Raw genomic sequence first — 26,810 nt, forward strand, 5'->3', positions numbered from 1 at the left:
GCATAGATTATGAGAAGGATCGTCCTAATCAAATCGATTTTGACCGAGATGAATTTCCACAAGAAGATGAGGTCTTATATATGATAATGTATGATCAAGTTGATAAATTCAAAGAATACGTATCAAAAAACTCATTTCAGGATCAAAGGCTGAAAATTCCCGGCTTCTCATGGTTTACACCTCTTGAAGCATGCTGCTATTTTGGAGCTGTCAACATTTTCTTTTTTATTAAATCAATTTCAGATTGTAATATCTCCGAAAAATGTCTCCTATTGGCTCTAGTTGGGGTAATATTGATATTATCAATGAATGCATGAAACACCATGAAATAGACAGTTGTGGCCTGGATTATATTATTCAAAGCCATAATAATGAATTTCTCGAATATCTTTCTCAAAGAGACCTTTTACCATCTCTAAGGGATTTTTCTAATATTATAAGATCTCAAAACTTGAAAGCTCTATTTATTTTCTATGAGCTAGATAAAAATTCTGTAATTCCATGGTGTGGCGCATTTTCACAGGCGATAGACATCATCCATGATGAAAATCTAGATTTTAATAGGGTATCTTCCAAATATAAAGGAATTTTGCATTATGCAACTTCTTATAATAATATTGAGATTTGTAAACATATTTTGAATTCCATGGCAATAGAGCAAATTGATATAAATGATCAAGAATTTTCCGGCAAAACTGCCCTCTATTTGGCAGTTAAACATGATAACAAAGAAATAACAGATCTTCTTATTTCACACGGTGCAGATGTAAATATTAAAAATTCATCAGGAATGACAGCTCTTCATCGCGCAGTTAAAAATAATAATAAAGATATTGCAGAACTTCTTATTTCACATGTAACGAATATCAATGAGCACAATAAAAAGGAAAAATCACCTCTTTATTTTGCTGTAAAAGATGCAAATAATGAATTACCCAGATTTGCCTTACTTTTACCACCTCTCTAAAGCTGGGGACACCGCCTATCGTTGGGAGTAGCTATTAAATAGAACTACCAAGGGCATTTTTCGAACTGCCGGTGTAGTGTAGTGGAAACTTCCGACATAATGATTCATTATGCCAAGGTTTGATTCCCATTTAACCAAATTTTTTCTTTTTTGGATCATGAATTTTTTTTTGGGTCACTATAAGATTTGTTTCATGTTCTAAATCTGCTGCATATGTAATCTATTTTTATTTACCTATTTTTTAAAAATCTATTGGATTGCCAAATTTGAATATATTTAAAATCATAAAACTCCAAAAAAACTATAAATATATGTTTTATGCATAGTGCCGATACTCAAATATCAGATTACTTAGATCCATGAATAATATCCGAATTTTTTTTCTTAAAATTAAACTTCAAAACTTCTTGCAATCTTATTCTTCATCAATTATAAATTTTTAAAACCATTTTTTAAAATAATTTTGCGTAAATTTTATTCTCATGTTGTTTTAATCGAAAATTGATACATTTTCAAAAAAATAATATTGACTTATGAAATTCATTTTTAAGGTGAAATAGTATTGTTTTTATTAAAGTATATGAATAATATATAAAAAATTAATGAATAATATAAGCAGATTTTTAGTTTACAAAACAAATATGAGCAATGCAATTTCAAACTTTTGCTGGCAATTTCGATATTGCTCAAGTTTGTAGTATTTGTGATACCTATAACATCGGCTTAATCAAAATTCGATTTTTCTTATGAGTTATTGAGAAAATTTGATTGCAATGAGAAGGATTTCGACGTTTTTGATAAACTAAGAGCTGAGCTTTAGGGGTTCAGTTCATTTATGGCTGTAGTTTGATGCGTAGATCTCTTTTTTATTGTAAATTCTTTCAGCATGGAGATCGAGAATGAATCTTTTGAGAACTTTATGAGTTTTTACACCCGTAAAGAGGTCCTTCGAGGAAAGATAGTCCAGACTACATGAAGATGTGAGTTAACCAAAAAAATCCGATGGTTTCCCCATATTCATGTAGATCTTCGAAAAAATAAGCACCAAAAAAGCCAAAAAAATAGGCTTTTTATTGGATTTGTACACTAGATCAATAATCTATTTAGGATCTGACACTCTTTTTAGCCAGAGATATGAGGTCCTTTCTAGGAAAACGATCTATTCATCCATAAAAAAAATGAATTATCGTTTTCCACAGAAATTACATGGGGAGTGGTAAAAGTAAGGAAAATCTGGGTAGCTGAGTTTTTGATTTCTCACGGTGCTGATGTAAATGATAGTACAAATAAATCAACTATCCTTTATGTTGCAGCGAAAAGGAAATATAAGAAAATGATAGAACTTCTTATATCCAAAGGTGCAGATTTAAATAAAACATGTGGTAGTCTTTCCCGTACTGCACTTCTTCATTCTATTGAACGGGATAATGATAAAATTGCAGAATTATTGATTCAACATGATGCAGACATTGAAGTAAAGGATAAATTAGGAAAGAATGCTCTTTATTTGGCTGCAAAAATGAAAAATGAGGAGATTGCAGATCTTCTTATATCACATGGTGCAAAAACATGCGAAAAGGATAATGATGGAATTTCCCCTCTCCACGTTGCAGCAAAAAAGTGTTGTACGAATGTTGCGAAACTCCTTATTTTGCATTCTGCAAATGTTAATGAAACAGATAATTTTGGTCGGACTCTATTACATTTTGCTGCATCATCCGGCTGTTTAGAAATAGTAGAATTTCTTATTTCAAAAGGAGCAGATGTTAATGCAAAAGATCACAAAAAATTACTCCTCTACATCAATCAGCGTATGACATAGCAATAAGAATTACCGAGTCACTAATTTCTCAGGGTGCTGATGTTAAATCAAAAGATGTTAATGAGAACAATGCTCTTCATTATGCAACAATAAATCAAAGTACTGCTACAGCAAGACTTCTCGTTTCCAAAGGTATAGATATTAATGAAAAAAATGATATCGGAGAAACACCTCTTATTTTGGCAGCAAAGTGTAATTTTGTAATTTTTATTGAAACTCTAATTTCACTTGGGGCTGATCTAAATGTAAAAGATAATAATGGTATGACAGCGCTTCTCTTTGCAACAAAATATGAAAATATAAGATCAGCTGAGACTCTAATTATCAATGGAGCAGACATTAACTCAAAAGGCAAATCCAATAAAACATTACTTCATTATGCAGCAAAGGAAAATGCTAAATCAATAGTAGATCTCCTAATTTCACACAAAATAGATGTAAATGCGAAAGATAATAAAGGAAAAACTGCCCTTCATATAGCTGCAGAATTTAACTTTAAAGCAATTGCTATTCGTTTTGTTTCTCACGGATGTAATATAAATGACAAAGATATTGATGGACACACAGCTCTTCATTATTCAACTATAAACAATTATAAATGAATGGTAGGATATCTCATTTCAGAAGGTGCGGATGCGAATGCAAAAAATAATGAAGGTTTCACGACTCTTCATCTTTCAGCAGATCGAAATTATAAAGAAATGGCCATACTTCTTCTATCACAAGGTGCAGATATTAATTCAACAACCAATGATGAAATGACGGCTCTTCATATTGCAGCAAAGAACACCTATAGCAAAGGAATGGTAGAATGTCTTCTTCTACATGGCATTGATCTTAATATAAAAGATAAAAACGGAAAAACTGCTCTTCAATTAGCATCTGAGCATCACAAAAAAGCAGTGGTCAAACTTATTACTGCATATATTGCCAACAATGAAAAGTCACATTAATTTAAATCTTTGAATTATATTTTTTTAAATCTTCAAATATATCAAAATGTTTCGTCAGAATCGTGCTTATACTATTACTTGAATTTTTTTTATCTTCTATCAAAGAATTTATACTGCGTAGTATCAATATTTCACTGTATATCTAGCTGAATGCTTTAGTGAATAAGGTACCACAAATCTAAAAACCTAAATAAAGCAATTCTATTCAAAACATTTATTAAGGGATCACCGCTTTAGTTTACAACTATTCAATTTTCGACACTTCGAGGTCTATTTTCTCTTGATAGAATAGATATCATTCTGCATAAGCATTACCATACCATGTACATACCATTATCTACCTATCTGTCGTTTCAGATATCAAAAAGAAGAGATTTGGTCAACGCTGATCAAGTTTTCTCAAAATTGGCCCATCCGATGTCCATTTTTTATTGAAATAATGTGTTTAAATATGACTTAGAGTCTATATCTTCATTATTGAAAATAGTCAACAACCTAAATCTAGAGGACTTTCTGCGATTCACCACACTAGATATTTGAATACTTTTTTTGAAAATTTGCACATAAGATGGCAATATATCATTGATTATAGATTTCATAATATTGGTCGCCAATTCTTTGTTTATATACCATTTTTCAATCAATAGTAGATCTACCAAAGACGAAAGTGTGTCACGATTTCACCCGGAAATCCGACAGTTGTTTAAGAGTAACCACTTTTGGCACCTACTCTAACACATATTTTGCCAAATGTCAATTTTGTTCTATAAAACCATAAGTGTATATCATATACATGCATGTGAAAAAAAAGTTGATGGAAAATTTATGTTACTTTTTCTTATTTTTTTATGAGCAGTAGCGAGATTTTGCAGAAGTATGATGATTTTATTGTAGCTTATGAGAGACTCTTTCGTTTGAAATCCAATGAAGCTGCCGAAGACTTATACAATTTGATTTCATCAGTTTTAATAACCAAATACAAAACGCCAATTAGATGTCTCCTCACTAACATTCTCTCAGCAATTCAGTATAATTTTCGGTCCCTTGAGACTTATTTTAAAATTTTTAATCAAATCTTAAATAAATTTTCAATGAATTACCAAGATTTATTAAACGAACATTTATTTCATGGAGATTTACATTATTTGTGTATGGATTTAAGTATTTCCCATTCAGAAGATCCCAATAGTGCTGACCAAGTAGATTATTTTCGATCAAAGATTCCAACTAAAACAGATGTAGAATACACGATTATGCATGACCAAATTGATAATTTCAAAGAATATATTATAGAGAATTCAATGAATGGAAATGATATACATCATCCGACATATTTTTTATGTCACATATTGAAGCTTGCTGTCTTTACGGTTCTGTGAACATTTTCTATTTTCTTATCTCAAATTCATATGTGGAATTAACAGGAAACCCCAATTCATTGTGCTCTTATTGTTGTAAACGAAAACAATAAAAACAGTTTGACAGAAAAGTGACACTTTACATGGCAAAAAATAGAGCCTTACTTTTGAGATACTTGAGATTGAAACTGAATCTTATGAGGCGGTGAGCTTGAATCACTACCTCATAAGGTTCAGTTTCATATAAAATTTGTTGCAATTTGTTATTCTTTTGCAATTATTTCTTATAAGATTTTACATCTTTTAGCGGGGAATGTTTGTTATCATGTATATATTATAAATATCTACACGATAACGAACATTCCTCGCTAAATTGCTGAGAAACTTTGAGGAAATGTCGAACAATTTCCTCAAAGTTTCTCAGATTTATATAGATCACTAGAGTCCCCTAGGCACTGATTCTGGTTCAGTACCTAGGAGGCTCTAGTTCTCTAACGAACTGATAAAATGTTTTTAAATTTTTGGATATTGCTACCTGTGAAGCACTAACTTCAAGTCAGTACCTCACAGGTAGCAATTACATTGAAAGATGGGAGAAACTTTGTCCGAATGTTAAACTATTCGGACAAAGTTTCTCCATTTGTAGTGGAGATGGAAGGCTTTGAGGTATATTATATTAATGTATACCCCAAAGCCTTCCATCCCCACTTGAAAGTTCCAAAACTTTGGGTTAATAGTTTGCAATTAACCCAAAGTTTTGGAACTTTCTAGAAGGAATTGCAGGGTAAGAGGTACATATTCATACTATGTACCTCTTACCCTCCAATTCCTTCCTTAACATAAACAAATTTGGAGTTAATTGTTTGCAATTAACTCCGGGTTTGTTGACCTCCAAATGAAAATGAAAGGGTAAGAGGTATATAGTGACCCTATATGCCTCTTACCCTTTCATTCTCATTAATTATGGGAGAAACTTTGGCCGAATGTTAAATTATTCGACCAAAGTTTCTCCCATTTTTTGAAGGGATTGGAGGCTATGAGATACTGATGCAATGTCAGTACCTCATGGCCTCCAATTCCATCCTGAAACTGATCAAAGTGGACCTTACATGCATTTGAAATTTGCCATGTAAAGTTCACTTTTTGAGAGAGAGGATTTGACTGCGTCAAATCCTCTTTTTCGTTTACGAGATTATTTCGCATGGAGCAAAAATTAATGAAAAAAAATCAGTACAGTGTATTCTCTCCTCTCCATTATGCCGTTTCAATAAATAGTATGAAAATGGCAAAACTTCTTATTTTACATGGTGCCGATGTTAATATTACAGACTCTTCAGCATGTACTCCTCTTCATTTAGCTGCTCAAAATAATTATAAAGAAATGGCAAGTTTTCTTATTAAGAGTGGAGCTGACATCAATGCAAAAGATAAGAATGGACAAAGTCCTCTTCACTATGGTGTACCAAACAAATACAGAGTATTAACAAAATTTCTTATTTCTAATGGAGCTGATGTTAATTCACGGGATAACCTAGGAAGATCTGTATTTCATATTGCAGCTGAAAATAAAAGTGTAGCAATGATAAAGCATTTTAAATCTCTAGGAGGAGATATCAATTCACAAGATAATCAAGGTCAAACTCCTCTTCACTATGCTATTAAAAATATGCGTACGATGTAGCAGAATGTCTAATTTCTCAAGGAGCTGATGTTAACATCAAAGATAATGATGGACATTATACTTTGCTACAGAAAATCACTATATAGTATTCGAAAAACTCCTTATTTCTCATGGTGCAGTGCAATAACATTCTATCTGAATAAACATATAATATATTAATGATTTCTTTTTTTTTACACTTGTATAAAGCATTCATCTTGAACTTGCATAACAAACATATATTAGTTAAATTAGGCAAAATACGGATTAGAATTATTATACATCCCATCACATATTATAATTGCTATCAATCAAAACAAGTTTATTTCCATTAAAAATGGCAGGATATTGAGTTGGATTTCTATGATAAAGTTATATTAATCAAGTATGTCTATATGATGTGAAAACAACATCAAGATGAGCTTCTATTTACATACGAAATGAAATGAAAACAACTTCAAGATGAGCATATATCTATATCAGTCCCAATATATATAAGACATCTAGCAACTTCAAGATTCTTTAATAGGTAAAAAAAGCATATATGGTAAGCGAAACATATTGAAAGCAACGAAAAAAATTGTTAACAACTTTAATAACACAAGAATGATGCATCTGGTGAAGAATCAGGCGACTTTTATAACTAGCCCCTATTATAGTTTAATTGAATTATTTGCTTTCACTGCTTAATTCTGCCTTTTCTAACTTGATTCGAACGTATTTACTAATATTTAATGCTTATGCAATTTTCCTGAGTTCAAAAAATCGATTATAACTAATTCATATTTTATAATTTGCTCATCATAGTTTACCAGAATAAAGGCCTTTGTATATCCTGTATTTCTATATAAGTATTAGGCTCTCCTTGATTTCAAATAGATCTATAATTTCAAAAATTTTCTCCATATTCAGTTGCACATGTAAAAATTTGAGGGCATAGTTATATATAGTCAGGAGAAAAAGGTGTAAACCTTAATATTTAGGTTTGATTATATTTGCTATAGGTATACTTATTGTTGTATAAGTAAAAATTTGAAGATATATTTACAAAAAAACACATAAACAAAAAATTTTTACAATTCAAGTTTCTTTTTTGTCTTCTTTGAAGAGAAAAGCTGACTAATTGTACTGACTTGGTTGAGGCCACCTTCATAAATTGTTTTGGGAATCCTCTGCTCAAGGACTGCCAGCTTCCTTGCGTTCTCAACGACATCAAGTTCTTTCTCGTCATCCAACGCCGCGGTGTCCATTTCCTCGTTGACCATTCCCATGTGGATTTCGGAGTTGAATTTCTGAGCTGCGATGTTCTTCTGAGAAAGCATCTCAGCAAATGTGTCTTTCGTGCCGTGTTCGGTCTCAAACTTCTCGTAGCTCTCCCAGAAGTCATGGCATTTAGCAGGATCAGCGAATTGGCTGCCGTGAATGAAAATCTTTCTGGCTCTTTCGAATTCTTTGAGTTTTGACTCCATAGCTGCATATCTTACGCACCAATCTGCTGCTTCCTGACCAGATAATGTGTTTACAGCGTAATCGTAAACTTGTCTAGCTTTAATTGCACCAAAAATCCTCATTGCAGCGCTGATCCATACATGATAAACTCTGCTATCATTTAGTTGTTCTGTGGCACGCTTGTATATTGACATTGCGTGTGAAAACAAACCGTAATTTTCTTCATAATCTGCATACAACAAATAAATGTGAATAGAGAACTCGCATTTCTCTCCTTTCAGTGCATCTTCAAATAAATCACGTGTTCGTTCCCTCTTTTCGCCTTTATAAGTCATGACAAAACTATCAAGATATCTTAACCAAATTGGAGCGCTTGCCGGCCATCCTGTTGCGGCTATACCACGCTCGTAGACACGAAACATGTCATCGATATGGTCAATGGACTTCAAAAAGTTCGCATAACAGATAATATGGCGTTGAGTAACGGCAGGAGAGTTCATACAGCGCTCGAATAAAGCTCTGACGGATGATGAACCACTGAGAGACCATTCCAAGTCCAAAGCCAGCGACCAAAGACGACTCATTCCTAATGTTGAAGAAATCTTTCGGTTATCGATGGAACGGCGGGCCACATCTAAGGCATTTTCATATTTGCCTTCTTCAATTAGGTATTCGCAGTAAAACAAGTAGATTCTGACACAATCTTCGTTAGTTAAAGCTGGTTTTTCATTTTCTTTGTTTTCGTGGTCGAAAAGAATAATGTCGAATACCATTTTAGGGTTTGTTGATAGTTTGGCCAAAGCAATCCATAAATCAGATACATTTCCGGCAAATGCGAACTTTGGCTTTACAGTTTCGATGGCTTCTATAAGTACAAACATTTCATTCTTAGTATCTTCGTCAAAAATGTCATTAATTTGATCCCAAATTTCATTATATTTTGTTGGTTCGTAAAAGTAAGGCAAATCTTGGTATAAAGGCGCTTTATTGATCCATGCTAATATATTATTAGGTTCTGCCTTAAGAATGGTCGCATTTAATAAGATTGGATGTCTATCAATAAGATCATTTAATTTTGTCATGAATAATTCACGCCATTCAGGAGATTTGATGATAACCTGCTTCATAAACTCTGTTGCACTCGTGTAAACAACTGAAAAGTCATGAGCTGTCCTTGTTTGCGTTAAAGCGTCTTCATAAATTTGTAAAACGTCAGCAAATAAGCCGAGTCGAGAGTAATGATCAGCAATTGATGTCCAGACTCTTCCAGTCTCAACAACAAAGTCGTCGCAGCCGTTCTTAAGTAAATTTTCTGAATCTTCGATTGTAGGGTCTTCAGCAATGATATCGGACATCTTTGACCAATAGAAGTATTTCGGTCTTTCTTTTACTGACTTAAAGTTAGGATTGTCTAAAATTATTTTCAAGAAAAATGCTGCTTCTTTATATGCTTTGTTTGTAATAAAGTAACTTGCAGCTTCTTCGATATATTCAGGATGTAGTTTAAGTATACGCTTGTATGAATCGAAAACTGTTGGAATACACTTGATTTCTTTAATAATTGGTAAAAATTCAGTCCAAATTTTATCGTGTTGGGTAATAGGCAATGATTGAAGTGCTCTGTTAAATGTTTTTCTTAATAAAGTTACCTTTTTTTGTCGTCCAAGAAAATCTAAATAGTTAATCCATATTCTTGGGCATAAATACAAATTAAGTAATGCCTGCTCGAATGATTTATTCGCTGCAATCAGTTGTTCTTCGTTATCTTTTAATTGATCTAAAATATATGCAGAGCGAGTATCGGTATAGTTTAGCCACAACTTGTAAGAACGACAAAATCTACCATTTGGGCCTAAATGCTCTTCATACATTGCCCATAATTCATTAGCTGAGGAAATTTTGTTTTCATCTGATATAGTAACAGGGCTTTGTGGATCACTATATAACAGTAAATCAGTTTTCCTAGCAGATATATTATTTAAAACATGATCTACTGTCTGAAAAATAGAAAAAGGATTCATTATGCTAATAAGAAATAATTACGGGTCTGAAATTTTAAAATTGGGGTAGTGAAAAATATCTCAGGAGAATTCATATTTTGCCTCATTTTGATAAAGGATTCAAAAGTATGCAAAGCGTATATCAGAAATTTGCTCAGAATTGGGGTCAAATAACATATTGTGAAATTATTGAACAAAATCATATAAAATGTATACAGGCAGAAGTAATCTATGACAATTTAGAAAGGATGTAATCATCTTTTGAAGAAAATCTAATGCATTATTGAGCATTTACAGTGTTCTTCCTGAAGCTTCAATTTCATATCACTTCATCAGAATTTGATTTATTAATTGGCTGTCTTGGAATGATTCTAAGGCATGACTATGTTTTCAAAATTTTTTGTAGTTGGCAAAATCGGTAAAAAGGGGGGTTGGCGTCCTAAGGCGTCCTAGTGTAAATTTCTCAAAATTGTGATATTTACATCACATTTTTGAGAGGTTTATGGGCGTCCTAAGGGAAAATTGAATAGCTAGGGCGTCCCGAATTTTCATTCTAAGATTTAAATATATTATATACTTAAGTATAATACAAGCAATATAAAAATTAAATTTTTATTATGTTAACTTATAAGAAATTTTTTTGAATTATCGTTGATTTATTGTAATCTTTCCAGGCTATACTTTTGAAATCAACTTTACCTGTCATACGCATTAATGTCGTAGATGTCCAGGTGTAGCTATTATATCCCAGCAACATTGGTATTTTATCATTGTAAGACATCAAAATGAAGCGTTTTTTCAGATATAATTTTTCGTAAATTTTTCAAAAATAAGATGGTAAAAAAGCCTCGACTTGCTCGAAAAATAACAATTTTTTTACTTGTCAAAATAACCCTTTTACAGCATGGGCAGCTATTCAATCACTATTTCTTTTTCTAAAAGTATATTTTTCAAAAAAAATTAAGATCAAATTCGACAATTTCTTGATGAAAGCAAAAATATTACACATACTTCTAGATGCATGGGATAAAATATGCAATTATTCAATCAATTCGCATGATTTGAAAAAAAAATCTAAATTTGATAAAAATGTAGAAATTTTTTATTTTTAACTTGAGATTCGATTTTTTTGATCCAATTTGTGAATTTTTTTTGATCGGAATTTCAATTAATTTGTTGATCAAAAATGACCTCACAATATTTGATCATAAGTGAAGTCATCTTCATGGGTATTTAGAAATTCCAAGAGAAATTGCTTATTTCTCGCAGATGTAATATCTGAGAAAATCGAATTTAAATATTCATAGAAACCCAAATCATTCTCCGGTTCGAATAATTCATCTGTTGCTTTTTCTGTTTTTTCTATGAATTTTAATAATTTGATTAATAAATCTTCATCAGGAAGAATTATTGCTGCATTTGTGATAAAATTCCATATTGAGGTAATATGGCAATAATTACATTTATAAAATGTAATTTTATCCAAAATTTTTTGGCAAATTTGCATAATAGCATTAATATTTGAAGCTGAGATTAAACCTGTGATTACTTCTGTAACTTTTGGAAAATCATCGCAATTTAATATCTCTTTATATTGAATTGAGAAATAAAAAAATCAAATGGATTCATTTCTTCAATTTCAAGGAGATTGTAAAAATTGATAGAAGTGTTATTGCAACAAATTGTATTTGCAGCAAAAAATATCATTTGCTCGATTCCATTTTTGGAATAAATTTGCTGGAACAATGTTAAATTAAAACAGTTGCTTAATTTTTCTTCATTGTTTTCATAAAAAAGTAACAAGTTTGCAACTGAAATTTTAAAATTTTGATAATTGCCAGTTATTTCAGTAAATATATATATTTGCTTTTCTTCATCTAAAAATGGCAAATATTGATTTGCAATATTAACTAAAGTTTGGGATAAATTGTTCCAGTTTGATTTTACAATTTGTGAGCACATTATGTAATATGTAAATTTATCCGCTTTGTAGGAATTTAAAATTGTTTGTTGTTCTGTTTCAGTTAAATTACTGAATTTTTCAATTAATATTGTGATAAAAAATAGAATCCTTGAAACATTCTGATATCTTTTCAATGTTTAAAACGGATGCTAAAAATGTAAAAGAACTTCATCAGTCACTGTGATTTTTTTGAAAAATTTATCCCAATTCAAGCATCCAATTGATCTTTCTGTCATTGTACTTATGCATTGATAAAGTTGATTTAATGAATCCGAAGAATAATCATTATGCTTGACTAGTTGAGTTAGTTGATACAGACTGTCGTCAGCCATTTTAAAAAAATGAATAAAATTGTATAGTAAATTATATTTGTGAAATTTGTGACGCTATATTCAATCTAAGACCAATATCTCAAAGAATTCCTCATTTAAGTATTACTTTTCATTGTTTTTTAAAAAACTTTGCTTATTTGTTCACTTTTTTGACATTTATTATATGCTTTTTATCATATTTCCGATGATATGAATATATATTCTATATAAGAATGACGCTACATTCAATCTAAGACCAATATCTCAAAGAATTCCTCATTTAAGTATTACTTTTCATTTTTGATCCAATTTTCGAACGCTTTTCGTAAATTTTGCATCATTTCATTTTTTAATGGGAAAATCATCTATATTTAATCAAAAAAAGAGCAAACTTTACAGACGAAAATAAAATATTTATCAGGGAACAATCTGATAAATACCAAAAATCAACATCGAGAGATGAAAAAACGAATATAATCAAACAAGTTCTTCAATATTTTAATATTAAATACGCCGAAAATGAATCTAAAGCTGTCAGAGGATATTTTAGTTATATTGCAGTTAAAAATATTCCCGCAGTTACTGGAAAATATCCTGATACAATTGTTCGCAAAGATATGCTTTATTCGCATGATCATACAAATATTATTAATTCAAATAATATTGAACGTTACTACCGTTGCATCGATCATTCTTGTCAAGCACGTTATTTAGTTAAAATTGAGAACAGTTCAGTTTCCGAAGATTTACAAAAGGAACATATACCCGAATGCAGACAATTTAAAAAGTTACAAAATGAAAAAAATGATCTTCATAAATCAATGACTCTGACAGAAATATACAATAAGGCAATGGCAAAATTTTCTGAAGACAACGGCACTTTTCAGCAGATTAAAAAATTTATGACAGAACTTGCTGTTGGTACTGATGAAAACCATTAATTAAAGATTCATTGGTCAGGGAAGTTTATAATAAGTCCAGAAAATTTTCTGTTGGAGAAAAAATTACAGACGATGAAATTGCTAATTTTTGTTTAATAAATGGCGAGCAGTTTTTCATTGGCTATGATTTTCAAGCAAATTGTGAGACGATGTTTTTTGGTTTTGAGAAGGCAATTCAATTTGCAAAAGAAGCCACAGATTTATTTTGCGATGGAACTTTTAAAATTACACCAAAACATTTTCAAAAAGGACAGATGCTAACAATTATGATTTGTGAACCTTCAACAAATCAATATCTACCACTTTTATTTATATTCATGAAAAACCGCACATTTGAATCTTATAAGAAGGCATTTGAATATATTTTTACTGTCAAGGGTATTCAATTTTCAAAGCTAATTCAAATTCATTGTGATTTTGAAAAGGGAATGATAGAGGCACTTCAACAAATTTTCCCTAAAGTCCGTATAATTGGATGCCTATTTCATTTCAAACAAGCTTTACACAGGAAACTTGTAGCACTTTATACAAAAAATTTCAATACTTTACAAAATTCTTTATTTAAGCTATATTCTATTACTCCATTCATGTCTCATGAAGAATTTGTACTTACAATGCATATAATTAATCAAAATAAAGTTGATTCGATCAAAGATTATATTGATTATTTCAACAAAGTTTGGTTGCCGCACTACAATTTAATATCTCAATATAATAATGCAACTGCAATATTCACTAATGATTGCCTCGAGAGTATGCATTCAGAATTTTCTTCGTTAAAACATCCAAACATTTATGAAGCTATTAAGAAGATATCTCAAATCCAATTAGATAAATATAACGCCATCAAAAATAACCAGAAGATCGAGCGCCATATAAAAACCGTTATCACTGATAGCTACAAAAATTATATTCTTGACTGCTTTCAAAAAGAACTTGAGAAAACAATTTTTTCTATCAAACAATACAACGTAAGTGATCTTTCTTTGGCTCAGAACGAGATTTCTCCATATGGTTCCATAGAATCGAGTTCATTGTTCGAAAATATTCCAGTTCATGATGCAAATATACTCAAATCGATCGATCTAACAGATAAAGATACAATGATCACTAAGTTTATTAATGAAAAAATAGAAAAAATTATGGCATTATTTAATGAAACATTAAATCATCCAGATTTTAATTCATCCACTCCAATTCAAACTAATTTTGAGCAAGCCGATACAAATCAAGGTTCAGATGCTCCAATTCGCTCCGAAAATTCAAATATTGCAGACTCTACAGATTTAGAACCAGAAAATCAAAACCATCCTTCTACAAATCAAATGTCTAGTAATCTAGAACATAAGCTGGACCTTCTTGATCATATTGAAAAACAATTGTCGAAAATGCGCTCGTTATTGGGAATTCTTCTTACTACAAATGCTATTGTTGGGCCGTCAAAACAAGTTTCAGTTAAGGGTGCCCTATAACGATAATGTAAACATCACAAAATTAACCTTATTAGAACTCGAATGAATGGATTATCCAGATTCTAGTTCTCAATATAATAGCCTTAAAAGTGCTTTTCTGAGGGTGGTCTATCGTCTATAGGGCACCCTTAATAGCAAGCAAAATTCTGAAAAAAATAAGAAAAAATCTTCCATAACAACAAAATCAAACAATTAAAAACAAAATTCATCCGACAATCCTCCTAAACGTAAAGCTCCTATTTCGGAAAGGATTCTCAGCGATAATAACTTATATTTTCAAGTTCATCGAAAGAGATCGAAAAGCAAACGTTCCACATCTACAGAGAAAAAGTATTGATATATGAAGTCTAATTCCTTTTATAACTACTATATTTTTATTCTTATGACTAAAAAATAATATATTATTTAAGGGTGCACCCGTATGTACGTTTATTTGAGAGGAGGAGGATTACCCTCTCAATTTTGAGGGATTCGTTAGTTTATTTTCTCGATGAATATGCAATAAAATTTGATTTTTACCTTATCAATATACTTCATATAATATACACATGTTCATGTAAAAACTTTTTCCCAAAATCCTCAGGAATTAAGGAATTTTTGAATTTTAAGAATTTTTTTCGAATTTTTTCGAAAAAAAAATATTTTCAGAACAGCCTTAACGGCTAAGATTTAGGAACAATGTTAAGTATCAAAAAGAAAGGAGGTCTGATATAGACAACATATATCGTTGAAGGTTGAAAAAATCTCTAATATTTGAGCCCAAAATTTCAAATTTTAATTTTTTGAAAAAAGAGGCCACCCGTATGTACGTTTATTTGAGAGGAGGAGGATTATATTTTTGAAAGGGTGAAACATTATGAATATGTTAATTATATAATAATATGTATTATTATAAAAAAGAAAAAATAAAGCACGTTAAAATTTTTCTTTCTTGATTTTTTACAAAATCTACTTAGAATTATGCAAAATATGACTAAATAATTATAAATTTCAAGTTAGAGTTTAATTTTGATAAATAATTTAAATTTCAAAATATCAAGTTCAGTTCCACTATGTATGTAGTAATTCCTCAATAAAGTGCCAAAACCCTATTAAAATATATGAACATTTTCAACATTTTAATGTTTTTATTTAAAAATTTGATGGAATATGAGCTTCAAACAATTATTATGTAAATAAAAATAATTAAATATATGTATTTATTCGTATTACAACTGTAGTAAGTCAATTCTTCCTTTCTTCTACTGAGTTTTGAATTTGATTTCGAATTGTAAAGAGATTCAAAGGGAAAATACTAGCGGATAAAAACTACCTCCATGAAAGGGTCATAATGGAGTCAAGTTGTATTTTTTGATATTTTTTGCTTTTCGAGCCTAAATAGGTAGCCAAGATAATGCCTAAAAATAAGGTTCTAAATTCTGAAGTTTACATGGTCCTCTCGTGTGCACCCTTAACAATTTTCATTTTTTTCTTTTAACAATTTCGTTTTATTTCCATTTATTGTTAAATGATTTTTAGCATACACCTTTCTTTGTTCATCTTCTAAATACAATTTATTTTTTCTTAGATATAATTCTATTCATTCAATTCGATCGTCATTTTTCAGTACACGATCGTAATTTTCAATTATTGATCGCGATTTTACTTCAGAATTTGTTCGCAATATTGCTTATCAAAATTATATCTCTATTCTCTCATTTCTGTTTAGTCAATATCATTACACTCCTATTGTCTAATAACATGCTATTAATTTTCTTAAAATTAAAAAAAAATATCAACTTTTAAAAACAGAAACTTAACATCCTTAGGTCAATGGATTTTGATGTGAGATACATTTAATCTGTTTTTCTTTTTTTATTTTAAATAATTGAATATTTATAGTTGTTATGGGTCTTACATCATGTAAAACGAACTTTCTTAAAGTAAATTTACTTTTTCTTCAATCTTTCTTACATATTTATTAAAAAAAAATTATCAAAAAAAAGATGTTTTAGAATGAAAAAAAATAGAAAAATCTTCATTTATAGTCTTTCTTGAATGTATACGTTTTGATTTTTTTCTTTTTTAAAAAATTCAATTTCTAGAAAAATCGAGAAAAAATCATTTTCTTCTATTTTTTAGGACGCCATACCCATTGAAATCTCCTCTCAGGACGCCATAAACTATTCAATTATAGTGTAAACTTCTCAAAAATTGAATAGTTTACATCAGGACGCCTTAGGACGCCAACCCTTTACGCGCCCGGCAAAATCAACTGAATGAAAATATTTTTGGATTAATTTCATTTGGATTTTTAATTTATGCCCTCTCGGTTATTGCTATTCACGCGATCTTTAAAATTAAGAAAATGAAATTCAGAGAGTTTATGTAAAGAATAAATAAAAACACACAGAATACATCAAACTCTTGCTAAGCCTTTCTAATCAAATAGCGGTTCGCTGAGTTAAAAAACGATGCTTTATTAAATGACAAAAATTCAATCAACGCAATTTTTTCCCATTCAAAATTGAATGAACGGTTGGTCATAACTCCATGAAATCGGACAGAATGCTAATTTTTACTCTATGTCAGTAACCGATTCAACTATCCGATTGTGTAAAAAATGATCTCCTATCAAATTTTTCTGATAAAAAAAATCAATTGAATTGAAAATATAAATCATTAAAATATATCACTTAAGCTGATGCAAAAACCACTATCAGAAGAACAATTGCGTTACGAAAAGCATGGGCCACTACGTACTCTCTTACAACTTAGTGTGGGGCCTTTAATTTATTTTTTAGGTATAGCCATCCATGATGCTATTGATTTACTTTTAATTTCAAAAGCTTATGATGAAAGAGAGGTTCAAATTGTCGGTTTTGCTTCCACAGTCAGATATTTATGTATGGCGGCAAATATTTATTTTAGTATTGCATGCGTAGCACGCAACAGTGGACTTATTGCAGAAAACAGATATGAAGCTGCTGCCCAAGTTACTGCAGATCTTTATCGATTAGCATTTGTTTCAATGTTAGTAATCCCAATAATATGCTATTTTATTGCAAAGCCTTTACTTAAATATATTGGATGTCCAGATGACTCAATTCCAGATGCACAAAAATATTTAATCCCAGAATTAGCTTTTATGCCACTAATTTCGACATTTCAAATGTCATGTGGACTTTTACAATCAGAGGGCAGATCAGTACTTGCTGGAATTATGCAATTTACAGCATTTTTCCTCAATTGCGGATTTTTCGGTCCAATTTTGCTCTTTGGAGTAAAAGTCGCTTTCAAATATGCAGGATTTGCATTCGCATTATCTCAATCCGTGCCTGGACTTGTACTTACGTTTCTAATTTTTACACAAAAATTCAAATCGATTACATCTTGGAAAAATCTCATTAAAAAGCCGATTTACGAAACCTATGTTGGGTTGAAAATTGCATCTCCATACATATTAAATGTTATTATGGGACTTTTCCCTCCTTTAGTCGCAATTAACTTTCTCGTTACAGCGGCCTTTGCAACAGGTGTTGGAATACCATGTGGAAGAGCATTATCTGTTTTCTTCAAACTACAGCCAATTGCAAATTGCTTTTCAATTGCATTTGGTCAAGGTTTATTAGGTCCTGGATCGTATTCTTTCAGCCAAAAGAACAATAAGCGAGTAAGATCTCTTTTTTATTATGCACTTACTATCACATTAGTTCTTCAATTTATTTTTGTTCCAATTATTGTTTTTGCTCCTGTAAGTATCGCAAAAATATGGCTCCACGAAGAAGATACTCTTAACTATGCTAAGAAATTACTTCCAAAACCATTCTTTACAAACTGGACAACTGCGTGTAATGAGGTTGTTACTGCACTCTTGCAATGCATGGGATATGCCTGGGTTGCAATGGCTCCAAGTATAGTCAGAGGCATTTTTTATATAGTTTACTCATTAATCCTTTATTACACGAACAAATTTGATTCAATTAGGATGATTTACACATATTGCCTTAATGACACAACAATTCTTATTCTTGATATAATTATTGTCATCAAACCACTAATTCAACTCTATTCAGAGACAACATCGTTAGATGATTCTAAATCAGATAGTAAGAAAGATGACTCAACAACACCTACAGATATGGAGGATGAAGATGATAAGGAAATGATATGTGAGTCGCTTTAGAATTTCAATGATATTATTTTTATTTTTTGAATATTGGTATTTTCAATTTATTCTGTTTAAAAATATTATTTTCCAACCTTTGTTAAATATATTAGTAAACATTATATATGATAAAGAAATTATAATTAAATTATATTAGCAAACGTTAGAAAGTATTAGATAATTAGAGTGCTGTTGTATACTGATTGTCGTTTTTCTTGCAATCAAAAACGCTACTTTCTTCAATAATATTTTCTCCATAAACTCATTTTGCTGTACATATTGATTCGCTGGTTTTTACTTGAATTAAAGAATAAATTTTACTATCTCTTGTATAATATTCAATAGCACAACTACATACATGTCAAAATATTCCAAATTCCTCCGTCTACTTCTATTTTGTGAATATTTCAATGCTTGACAAAATATTCTAAATTTGTAAACTATTCAAAATTGAGAAGCATTATCATTCTTTCAAAAATATTTTAAAATCATTTTTGCAGCTATTTCGACTGAATTTGAAGCATCATTTGGTGGTAAATTTTTGAACTACGATAGGCTTTGTTTGGCCGAACAGTGATCCCATTACAATTTAATGACAACTTCAGGGCAGCAACCAATAATAAAGAGTATAAATTTTAGTGAATTGAAACCGCTTGAAGTTTTTAAATACCCATATCAAGCTTCTTCAATACTTTGGGGAGTCAATTCCAGCAATTTTTCTGATTCAATATCACAAATTGCAGATTTAATCAAAACAGAGAAAACACCAATCAAAATGGCGCTATACTTAATTGATATCTTCTCAAATATGCGTGTTAAAAATATTGCAATTTATGCACAAATTTACAAAAAACTAATAACTGATTTTTCAATTTCTGTGACACCATCAAATCAAAGATTAGAGACATTAATATCTACCGATTTCAAATTTGATGGATCAGAACCTCAACCTAAAAAAATCGAAGAAATTCTCGATGTTTATTCAAAAGAAAATCCATTATATTACATCACTTGGGACAAAGTTGACGAACTTAAAAGCAAATTCCCAAACATTGATGTGAATCAAGAATATGATGAAAATTTGACACCTATCGACTGCGCTTGCAAATTTGGATCAGAATTATGTTTTAATTTCCTCAAGAACATAGGAGCAAAATACACTACAAGTTCCGCTTCATTTGCGATTCAGGGAGGAAATCACAATATAATTTCACAAATGATAGAAGAAGGTCAATCTTTTGATACAATGATTAATGTTGCCCTGGATTATCGCAATTTTGAAATTGCTGAATACCTTGTCACAAATTTCAATCAAATTCCTTCTTCATTACCAGAGCATTTGCATTTCGGAAATTATGGAATTGCTTCTTATTTACTTACTAATGGTGCAGATATTAACGAAGTTTATAATATTCTTTTTCATTTAAGTTCAATCATCATTTAATAGAATCTATTTGATTATAATGAATGCGCCGTTACTATAGCAATTAAACAAGATTCAATGGATATTCTTAAATACTTATATGAGCATAATGCAGATCTAGATGTCCAACCAATTCAACTTATTTTTATATCTGTTACTGTTTTATGATGTTCATTTTATTCTTATGTCTTTATTTGTCTTATATAATCATTTTTCTTTTCAAATATATCATTGCTTTATGAAGTTCTATTTCTTTTCATATACATCATTTGATTATACAATAACATTTCCTTTCATATTAATCAACATTTGATGAAATTCATTTTGTTGTTATCTAATTATAGTTAAATTATATTAACTATCTTTTTGTATCATTTATTACTTAATTATATTCTCTAACTATTCATATATATCATTGTTATATGAAATTCTTATTCAATAAATATCTATTAATGCTTATTAGCATTTCCTTTTACTTTATATCGAATAATTTTTTATGAAATTCGTTTGAATTTTACATTCTTTATTATTTCATTTGATTCACATTCCATTAATGAAATTCCCTTTTTGTTCACATTTATCGTTATCTTAATATATCCTTTTTTAGTTCATATCTATTATTTTTTGATTACGTACTACATGTTTTCATATTCATCCTTTTTCTATGGCCTTCTCTTGATTTTTATATCTATCATTGTTTTATTACGTCCTCTTTGTTTTTCATATCCTTCGATCCTTTATAAGATTTTCTTTCTCTTCATGTCTATCATTATTTTTATTGCGTTCTTGTCCTTTTCATATTCAATAATGTTTTATGACATTCATAATTCTGTCAAATCAATCCTTCCTTTTTCTCATTCCATTTATATTCAAATTTGTCATTGTTTTATGAAATTAATCATATTATTATGTGTTTCCTCTCAGTTTTGCAATTCTCAAAGATTCAAAAGATTTTGTTGAATACTTAGTTGAGAATGGTTCTAATGTTAATGCAATGTTTTTTTATTATCCTTTCATTTCAATCATCCTTTTATAGAATTTTTATTCATTACATATTAATCATTGTTAAATATAGTTATCATATACTTTTATATCATTCTTTGTTTTATGACATCCGTTTTTCCTTTATATTTTTCATTGCGCAATTGTGTCTTTTTAATAATTATATCTATTTTTGTTTTGTGAAATTCTTTTTAATATACATGTTTATTACCTACTTATCAAAGAATTTTTATTCTTTTCAAATCTATCATTAATGCATAGCATTCATGTTGTTTTCATATCAATTACTTTTTTATTACATTCATTTTAACCATCATATTCATTATTATTTTATTTTTACATACATCAAAATTTCATGAAGTTCTTTTTATTCTAATATTTTCTATTTGCATATGGCATTCTTTTAATTCTTTTATCCTTCATTGACTTATTATATTTTATTTCCATTTATATTCAATATATGCTTATGAAGAATGCCCTCTTACATTTGCAATAAAACATGGAAATAGAGACATTGTAGAATGCTTACTTAAACATGGAGCAAAAGTTAATAGGGAGCTTGTTTATTTTCATATTACATCCACCATTCTTTTATAATATCTTCAATCATTTCATATTTTTCATTGTTTTATATAGATCTATTTCTTTTTATATTAGTTATTGCTTTCATAACATTACATTGTTACTCAGATCACCCCATCTTTTATGAAATCATATATCAATTAATGGTATTTATCATTAAACTATGGAATTCTTAGTTATTTCATATCAGTCCTAATATTATGCTATTTTCTCTCATTTAATATACATCATTATTTTAAATTGCCCTATTTCAATTCAAATTTTTTATTCTTTTTTGGTATTCATTTTCCTTTCCTTTTTATCTTTGATTTATGGCATTCTTATGTATTTCATGTTTCTTTTATTTTCATGATGTTCTATATTCTTCCATATCTTTCAATGGTTTTTGCAATTACCTTTCCTTTTATGTCTTTTAATTAATTATTATATTCTTTATTTGACTCATATCTATATATATTTAATTTCATTCTATGTATCTTAATGTTTATCAATTATTAAGAGAATTCGGTATCTGTTTATATTCTTTGTTATTTTTAATCAGTTCAAATAATATTAAAGAAACTCCTCTCACTTGTGCAATCAGAGAAAATTCACTAGATATTGTTCAACTCTTAGTTGAATATGGAGCCGATGTCAATCATGAGATTTTTCGTTTTCATTTAATGTCTAACATTATTAAATGACACTCTCGTTCCTTTAATATCTCTTATTGAATTATCTTATTCTCTTTTTACAAATATCTATCATTATTCTATTATGTTCCGAATATTTTAAAATCTATCTTTGTTTTTTGAAATTATAATTCCTTTCATATCAAGCATTGCTTCACGTAATTCTTTTGCTAATTATCAAACAATTTCATTATTAACGAATGCCCACTCCAATTAGCTCAAAATAAAGGATTTTTGAATATTGTAGACTTCTTGAATGAATGTGGTGCACATGATTCTAATTCATATGACTAACTTTTATCATTTTATTTCATTAACAGAAACATAAAAACTTTAATTTTATATAAAAAAACATCTTTATTTAATATATTTATAACATACATAATATAAAAAACATATTTATCATACATTCTGTGCAACTTGAGCCAAAGCTAAAACAAATTTAATTCGTCTGATATTTCTCTTCTTATTCTTATTTCTGTTATCAACTTCACAATCTGGATTTATTTCTTTTGGTGTAACAAATGGAGTAATAAATGGTGTAATATTTGGCGTTTCTTTAGCAGTAATTATTGGTGTATTAAAAGGTGTTTCTTTTGCAGTTATTATTGGTGTATTAAAAGGTGTTTGTTCGTTTGTTATTTGTGCAGTGTTGAAAGGAGTTGAAAAAGCTGTTGAATGAGGAGTCATGTAAGCAGTGTTAAATGGAGTCATAGCAGCTGTTAATGGTTCTCCTGGTTGATATGGTGCACCAGATAAAGCGTTTTGTGCGCAATTACATTCATGATTTGGATCTCCTATTGGATTTTCCATTGCAAATGGTTGGTTGGGTAATCCATATCCTTTAGTATAACAATTAGATCCTAAAGTTACTTTACTTTTATCATTTGAAGAAAAATCTGTAAATTGAGAATTTGTAACTGAGACTGTAGAAGAATCAACGTAGATATCAATTGCATTGCTTGCAAATCCGCATTCTGTTAACGAAATAGATGATTGAAGGGCGTAAATACCTTTTCCCAAATTGTTGTAAAATAAGAAGTGGTCTAATGTCTTTCCATTGAGATTTTCAACGAAGGCAGCACCGGACGTTGCCTTTGTAGTATCAACACAATAACAATAGTGAAAAACGCCTGATTCTAAACTGACAATATTCAACATTTCGGTTGATACGCGATTTGCTGAAATGTTTATGTTATTTATCTCACATCTTCTTGCATCAACACCAAAGTCACCATTGGTTACGCCAGTCATTGAAACTGCACTTAATTTTGTAATTTCTTTTGGATCACTGGAAACACGCACTAGGCAACCATTGGTTGAAGCAAATGAGAAACTATCACGGAAGCAAAAATGAGTGAGCTCGATTCTTTTTGCATAATCGACAAGAATTACGCCTTGGTTGTTTGTTTGGCAGTTTAACATTGTACAACGTTCCATTTTTAACTGGATTTCTCCGTTCGTATGTATAATACTATTTGAAGTGGTCTGGTAGATATTTTTAAAAGTGACATAAGTAAATTGATAATTATCCTCGGAAGCCTCATATCCTATTCCTTTGAGGTCAGTAATGATTTTATCATTTTCTGGAATATCCCTGCTTAATCGAAGAAAGCATAGAAGGCTATTCATAATTAAAATTTATTCCAAATTCAAAAAACACATACAATTGTTTGAAATCATTGAAAATAATTGGCTGAAAATTTTGAAAGTCCTACCGTATAAAGAAAAATTATTATTCATATTGCTCTCTGGATTAAAATTAGGATTTTATTTTCAATTGACCTCGATGATAATAATCAATTCAATTTTTCTTTTGATAACAAAATTCAAGTTATAGACCGGATTATTGCTTTTGAACAATAAATTTTCCTTAAAAACAATATAAAATATCTTATTTAACAATGATTATCTATAAAATATTGGGTTTTAATTTTAATTTAAAAATTAAATTTGAAAATATAAAGAATTGTACAAATCTCTTTCAAAAGAATTGAATTCTGACTATGAAAAAAAGAGTTGGATTGGATCTATTCAATCATTTGATCCCCTAATTGATTGAAATTTCAATGATATGATGTGTATATATTTGGCAATTTGATTTCCATCTCATATCGAGTTGTAATAACAGGGACAAATATTTATGGCTCATAAAGTGAATTATGCATACATCAAATCAATTCAAATTAATTAAAAATAGTTAAATTGTGGCAGTATTTCATGAGAAATAATATATTATCTTGTATATCAACAGTATCTCTAATTAATATGCATATACACATAATCAAGAAATATCATTATTATTTTTTCATTGATTAAATGAACGATAAATGTGATTTTTGACAAAATTTAGCATATGGATCTAATTCTTTTATTCTTGAACTTCATTTCAATGGAATGTGAAAAGGATGCATTATCATATTTTGATATTTTTCCAAATGCAACTTTAAACATTACAGCTGATGATCACGATAAGATGGAAGAGCCAATAAATCCAAAATTTATTCAAGATACTGTTAAATCAATTTACGACCTTGCACTTCCACCAAAGTACTTAACTTTGGAACATCATGCATTATGCAAAAACGTAGTTGTCGTATTTTTTGAAGGATTGGATACAAAAAGATACGAAGAATACAAAAATCTACTTCCAAATTTCGTTAATATTAGCAAAAATAACTTTCCAATTAATATACAAGCACTAGAAAAGGATGGATTTGTTATTCCTGGTACTCTTACAACGCTTGGCTATCAAAAACCAAAACGAATTAAGAAAAAGTTCAAAAATATTGAAGAAATGATATTAAAACCAGAAGAATTGCTTAACAATGGATATCCTATCCATGTTGGCAAGATGAAAATACCTAAAAAACCAAAATGTTCGATATATAATTTATCAATACTATCAGATAAAGAATTAGAAGCATATTCAGAGCTTCCAGAAGAAAAGAATCCCAATACTAGAGATATCATTTCAATAGATTGTGAAATGGTTTATACAAAGAAAGGTGGCGAAGTTGCACGACTTTCTGTTACAGATAAATCAGGAAATGTTGTCATGGACCAACTGTTTAAGCCTACAGAAGAAGTTATTGATTACAAAACCCAATTTTCTGGACTTACAGAAGAAAAATTATCAAATGTTACTGCAACACCCGACGAAGCCGTCAAATATCTATCCCAAGTTGCATCTAAAAGCACAATCATTGTAGGACACTCATTAGAAAACGATTTCAGAGCTCTTAAACTGATACATCTAAAATGTGTTGATACTTCGGTGATTTATCCAAATGATGCAAACCCAAACAAGAAGCCATCATTGATATCCATCTATAAGAAGTACATTAACAAGCCTTTCCGCAATTCTAATGATAATGGACATGATTCAATTGAAGATGCATCAGCAGCGATGGAACTCGTGAAATTAGCAACGAGAGAAGCTGTTTCTTCAGTCCAGGAGAAACCAAGGACTCCAGATTTCTTATCGGAAATGTTGATTTCGCATGAAAAACTCTGTTTCATCGAAAGAAAACAAAAAGTTGAATTCGAGGCAGATTTTACGATAAAAGTGACAGAAAACGATCAAGAAACATATGAAAAATTGATTGAAAGCATACCAGAGAATGACCTGATATTCTGTCATTTCGAAGGAATGAACAATATCAATTTCAAGAATGAGCCAAAACAATGTGAAAAATATGATTTGTATTTGAAAGGAATTTTGGAGAATTTACTTCCAAATTCTATGTTGATTGTATACTGTCCGAATGGAAATTTCGCAAGAATTGCACCTCCGCCTGATACATCAATGCCTCCCGGAATTGATGTCCATAGAAGAGACGAATTTAACGAAATCAGAAACGGTCTCTGTTGGATATACTGTTCTGAGACAAAACATGATATTTGATTTGTTTTTTATATGAATAAATAGAGTTTTTTATTGTATTATATGGTTAAGCTATTTCGTATTTTACCTACAACAGTGCATTACTCAGTTAATACTTGTAAATATCTGATCAAAAAATTTGATATTTTATGCACAATATCATAGAATTCAGTTATAATTTTCATGGATAACATATATTCATA

The 26,810-nt window shown here is 29.8% G+C and overlaps 10 protein-coding genes across 10 annotated transcripts, besides 6 other annotated features; 8 read left to right on the plus strand and 2 right to left on the minus strand.

Annotated features, from left to right (window-relative positions):
* Positions 1 to 262: 262 nt before the first annotated feature.
* TVAGG3_0542350 (ATP binding) lies at positions 263 to 967 on the plus strand (the record flags this gene model as incomplete). The annotated part of the gene is made up of 1 exon (XM_001323026.1): positions 263 to 967. The coding sequence occupies one exon, from the start codon at positions 263 to 265 to the stop codon at positions 965 to 967; it is 705 nt and encodes a 234-aa protein (XP_001323061.1).
* Positions 968 to 2,300: 1,333 nt separating this feature from the next.
* Positions 2,301 to 2,789, plus strand: TVAGG3_0542360 (Ankyrin repeat family; the record flags this gene model as incomplete). Its single annotated transcript, XM_001323027.1, has 1 exon — positions 2,301 to 2,789. The coding sequence occupies one exon, from the start codon at positions 2,301 to 2,303 to the stop codon at positions 2,787 to 2,789; it is 489 nt and encodes a 162-aa protein (XP_001323062.1).
* Positions 2,790 to 3,052: 263 nt separating this feature from the next.
* Positions 3,053 to 3,391, plus strand: TVAGG3_0542370 (cyclin-dependent kinase inhibitor 2C-related family; the record flags this gene model as incomplete). The annotated part of the gene is made up of 1 exon (XM_001323028.1): positions 3,053 to 3,391. One exon carries the CDS (start codon positions 3,053 to 3,055, stop codon positions 3,389 to 3,391), a length of 339 nt encoding a protein of 112 aa, XP_001323063.1.
* TVAGG3_0542380 (lipid catabolic process) lies at positions 3,392 to 3,742 on the plus strand (the record flags this gene model as incomplete). Its single annotated transcript, XM_001323029.2, has 1 exon — positions 3,392 to 3,742. The coding sequence occupies one exon, from the start codon at positions 3,392 to 3,394 to the stop codon at positions 3,740 to 3,742; it is 351 nt and encodes a 116-aa protein (XP_001323064.2).
* Positions 3,743 to 5,192: 1,450 nt separating this feature from the next.
* Positions 5,193 to 6,292: a mobile genetic element.
* An 8-nt stretch (positions 6,293 to 6,300) lies between these two features.
* TVAGG3_0542400 (spectrin binding) lies at positions 6,301 to 7,031 on the plus strand (the record flags this gene model as incomplete). The annotated part of the gene is made up of 1 exon (XM_001323030.1): positions 6,317 to 6,781. One exon carries the CDS (start codon positions 6,317 to 6,319, stop codon positions 6,779 to 6,781), a length of 465 nt encoding a protein of 154 aa, XP_001323065.1.
* Positions 7,032 to 7,820: 789 nt separating this feature from the next.
* TVAGG3_0542410 (pre-mRNA splicing factor family) lies at positions 7,821 to 10,230 on the minus strand (the record flags this gene model as incomplete). Its single annotated transcript, XM_001323031.1, has 1 exon — positions 7,834 to 10,230. The coding sequence occupies one exon, from the start codon at positions 10,228 to 10,230 to the stop codon at positions 7,834 to 7,836; it is 2,397 nt and encodes a 798-aa protein (XP_001323066.1).
* A 396-nt stretch (positions 10,231 to 10,626) lies between these two features.
* Positions 10,627 to 14,883: a mobile genetic element.
* A 1-nt stretch (position 14,884) lies between these two features.
* Positions 14,885 to 15,024: a mobile genetic element.
* Positions 15,025 to 15,305: a mobile genetic element.
* Positions 15,306 to 16,346: a mobile genetic element.
* A 670-nt stretch (positions 16,347 to 17,016) lies between these two features.
* Positions 17,017 to 17,131: a mobile genetic element.
* A 425-nt stretch (positions 17,132 to 17,556) lies between these two features.
* On the plus strand, positions 17,557 to 19,134 carry TVAGG3_0542480 (multidrug resistance protein YPNP-related family; the record flags this gene model as incomplete). The annotated part of the gene is made up of 1 exon (XM_051237942.1): positions 18,351 to 19,061. The coding sequence occupies one exon, from the start codon at positions 18,351 to 18,353 to the stop codon at positions 19,059 to 19,061; it is 711 nt and encodes a 236-aa protein (XP_051095766.1).
* A 501-nt stretch (positions 19,135 to 19,635) lies between these two features.
* On the plus strand, positions 19,636 to 20,128 carry TVAGG3_0542490 (protein ubiquitination; the record flags this gene model as incomplete). The annotated part of the gene is made up of 1 exon (XM_001323033.2): positions 19,636 to 20,128. A coding segment is annotated over one exon (493 nt), but the record flags the coding sequence as incomplete, so codon positions are not given.
* Positions 20,129 to 22,783: 2,655 nt separating this feature from the next.
* TVAGG3_0542500 (pectin lyase-like family) lies at positions 22,784 to 24,437 on the minus strand (the record flags this gene model as incomplete). Its single annotated transcript, XM_001323034.1, has 1 exon — positions 23,124 to 24,161. One exon carries the CDS (start codon positions 24,159 to 24,161, stop codon positions 23,124 to 23,126), a length of 1,038 nt encoding a protein of 345 aa, XP_001323069.1.
* Positions 24,438 to 25,056: 619 nt separating this feature from the next.
* Positions 25,057 to 26,660, plus strand: TVAGG3_0542510 (exonuclease protein; the record flags this gene model as incomplete). Its single annotated transcript, XM_001323035.1, has 1 exon — positions 25,078 to 26,628. One exon carries the CDS (start codon positions 25,078 to 25,080, stop codon positions 26,626 to 26,628), a length of 1,551 nt encoding a protein of 516 aa, XP_001323070.1.
* Positions 26,661 to 26,810: the final 150 nt, after the last annotated feature.

This window comes from Trichomonas vaginalis, chromosome II (genome assembly GCF_026262505.1).
Source record: "Trichomonas vaginalis G3 chromosome II, whole genome shotgun sequence".
Taxonomy (NCBI): domain Eukaryota; phylum Parabasalia; order Trichomonadida; family Trichomonadidae; genus Trichomonas; species Trichomonas vaginalis.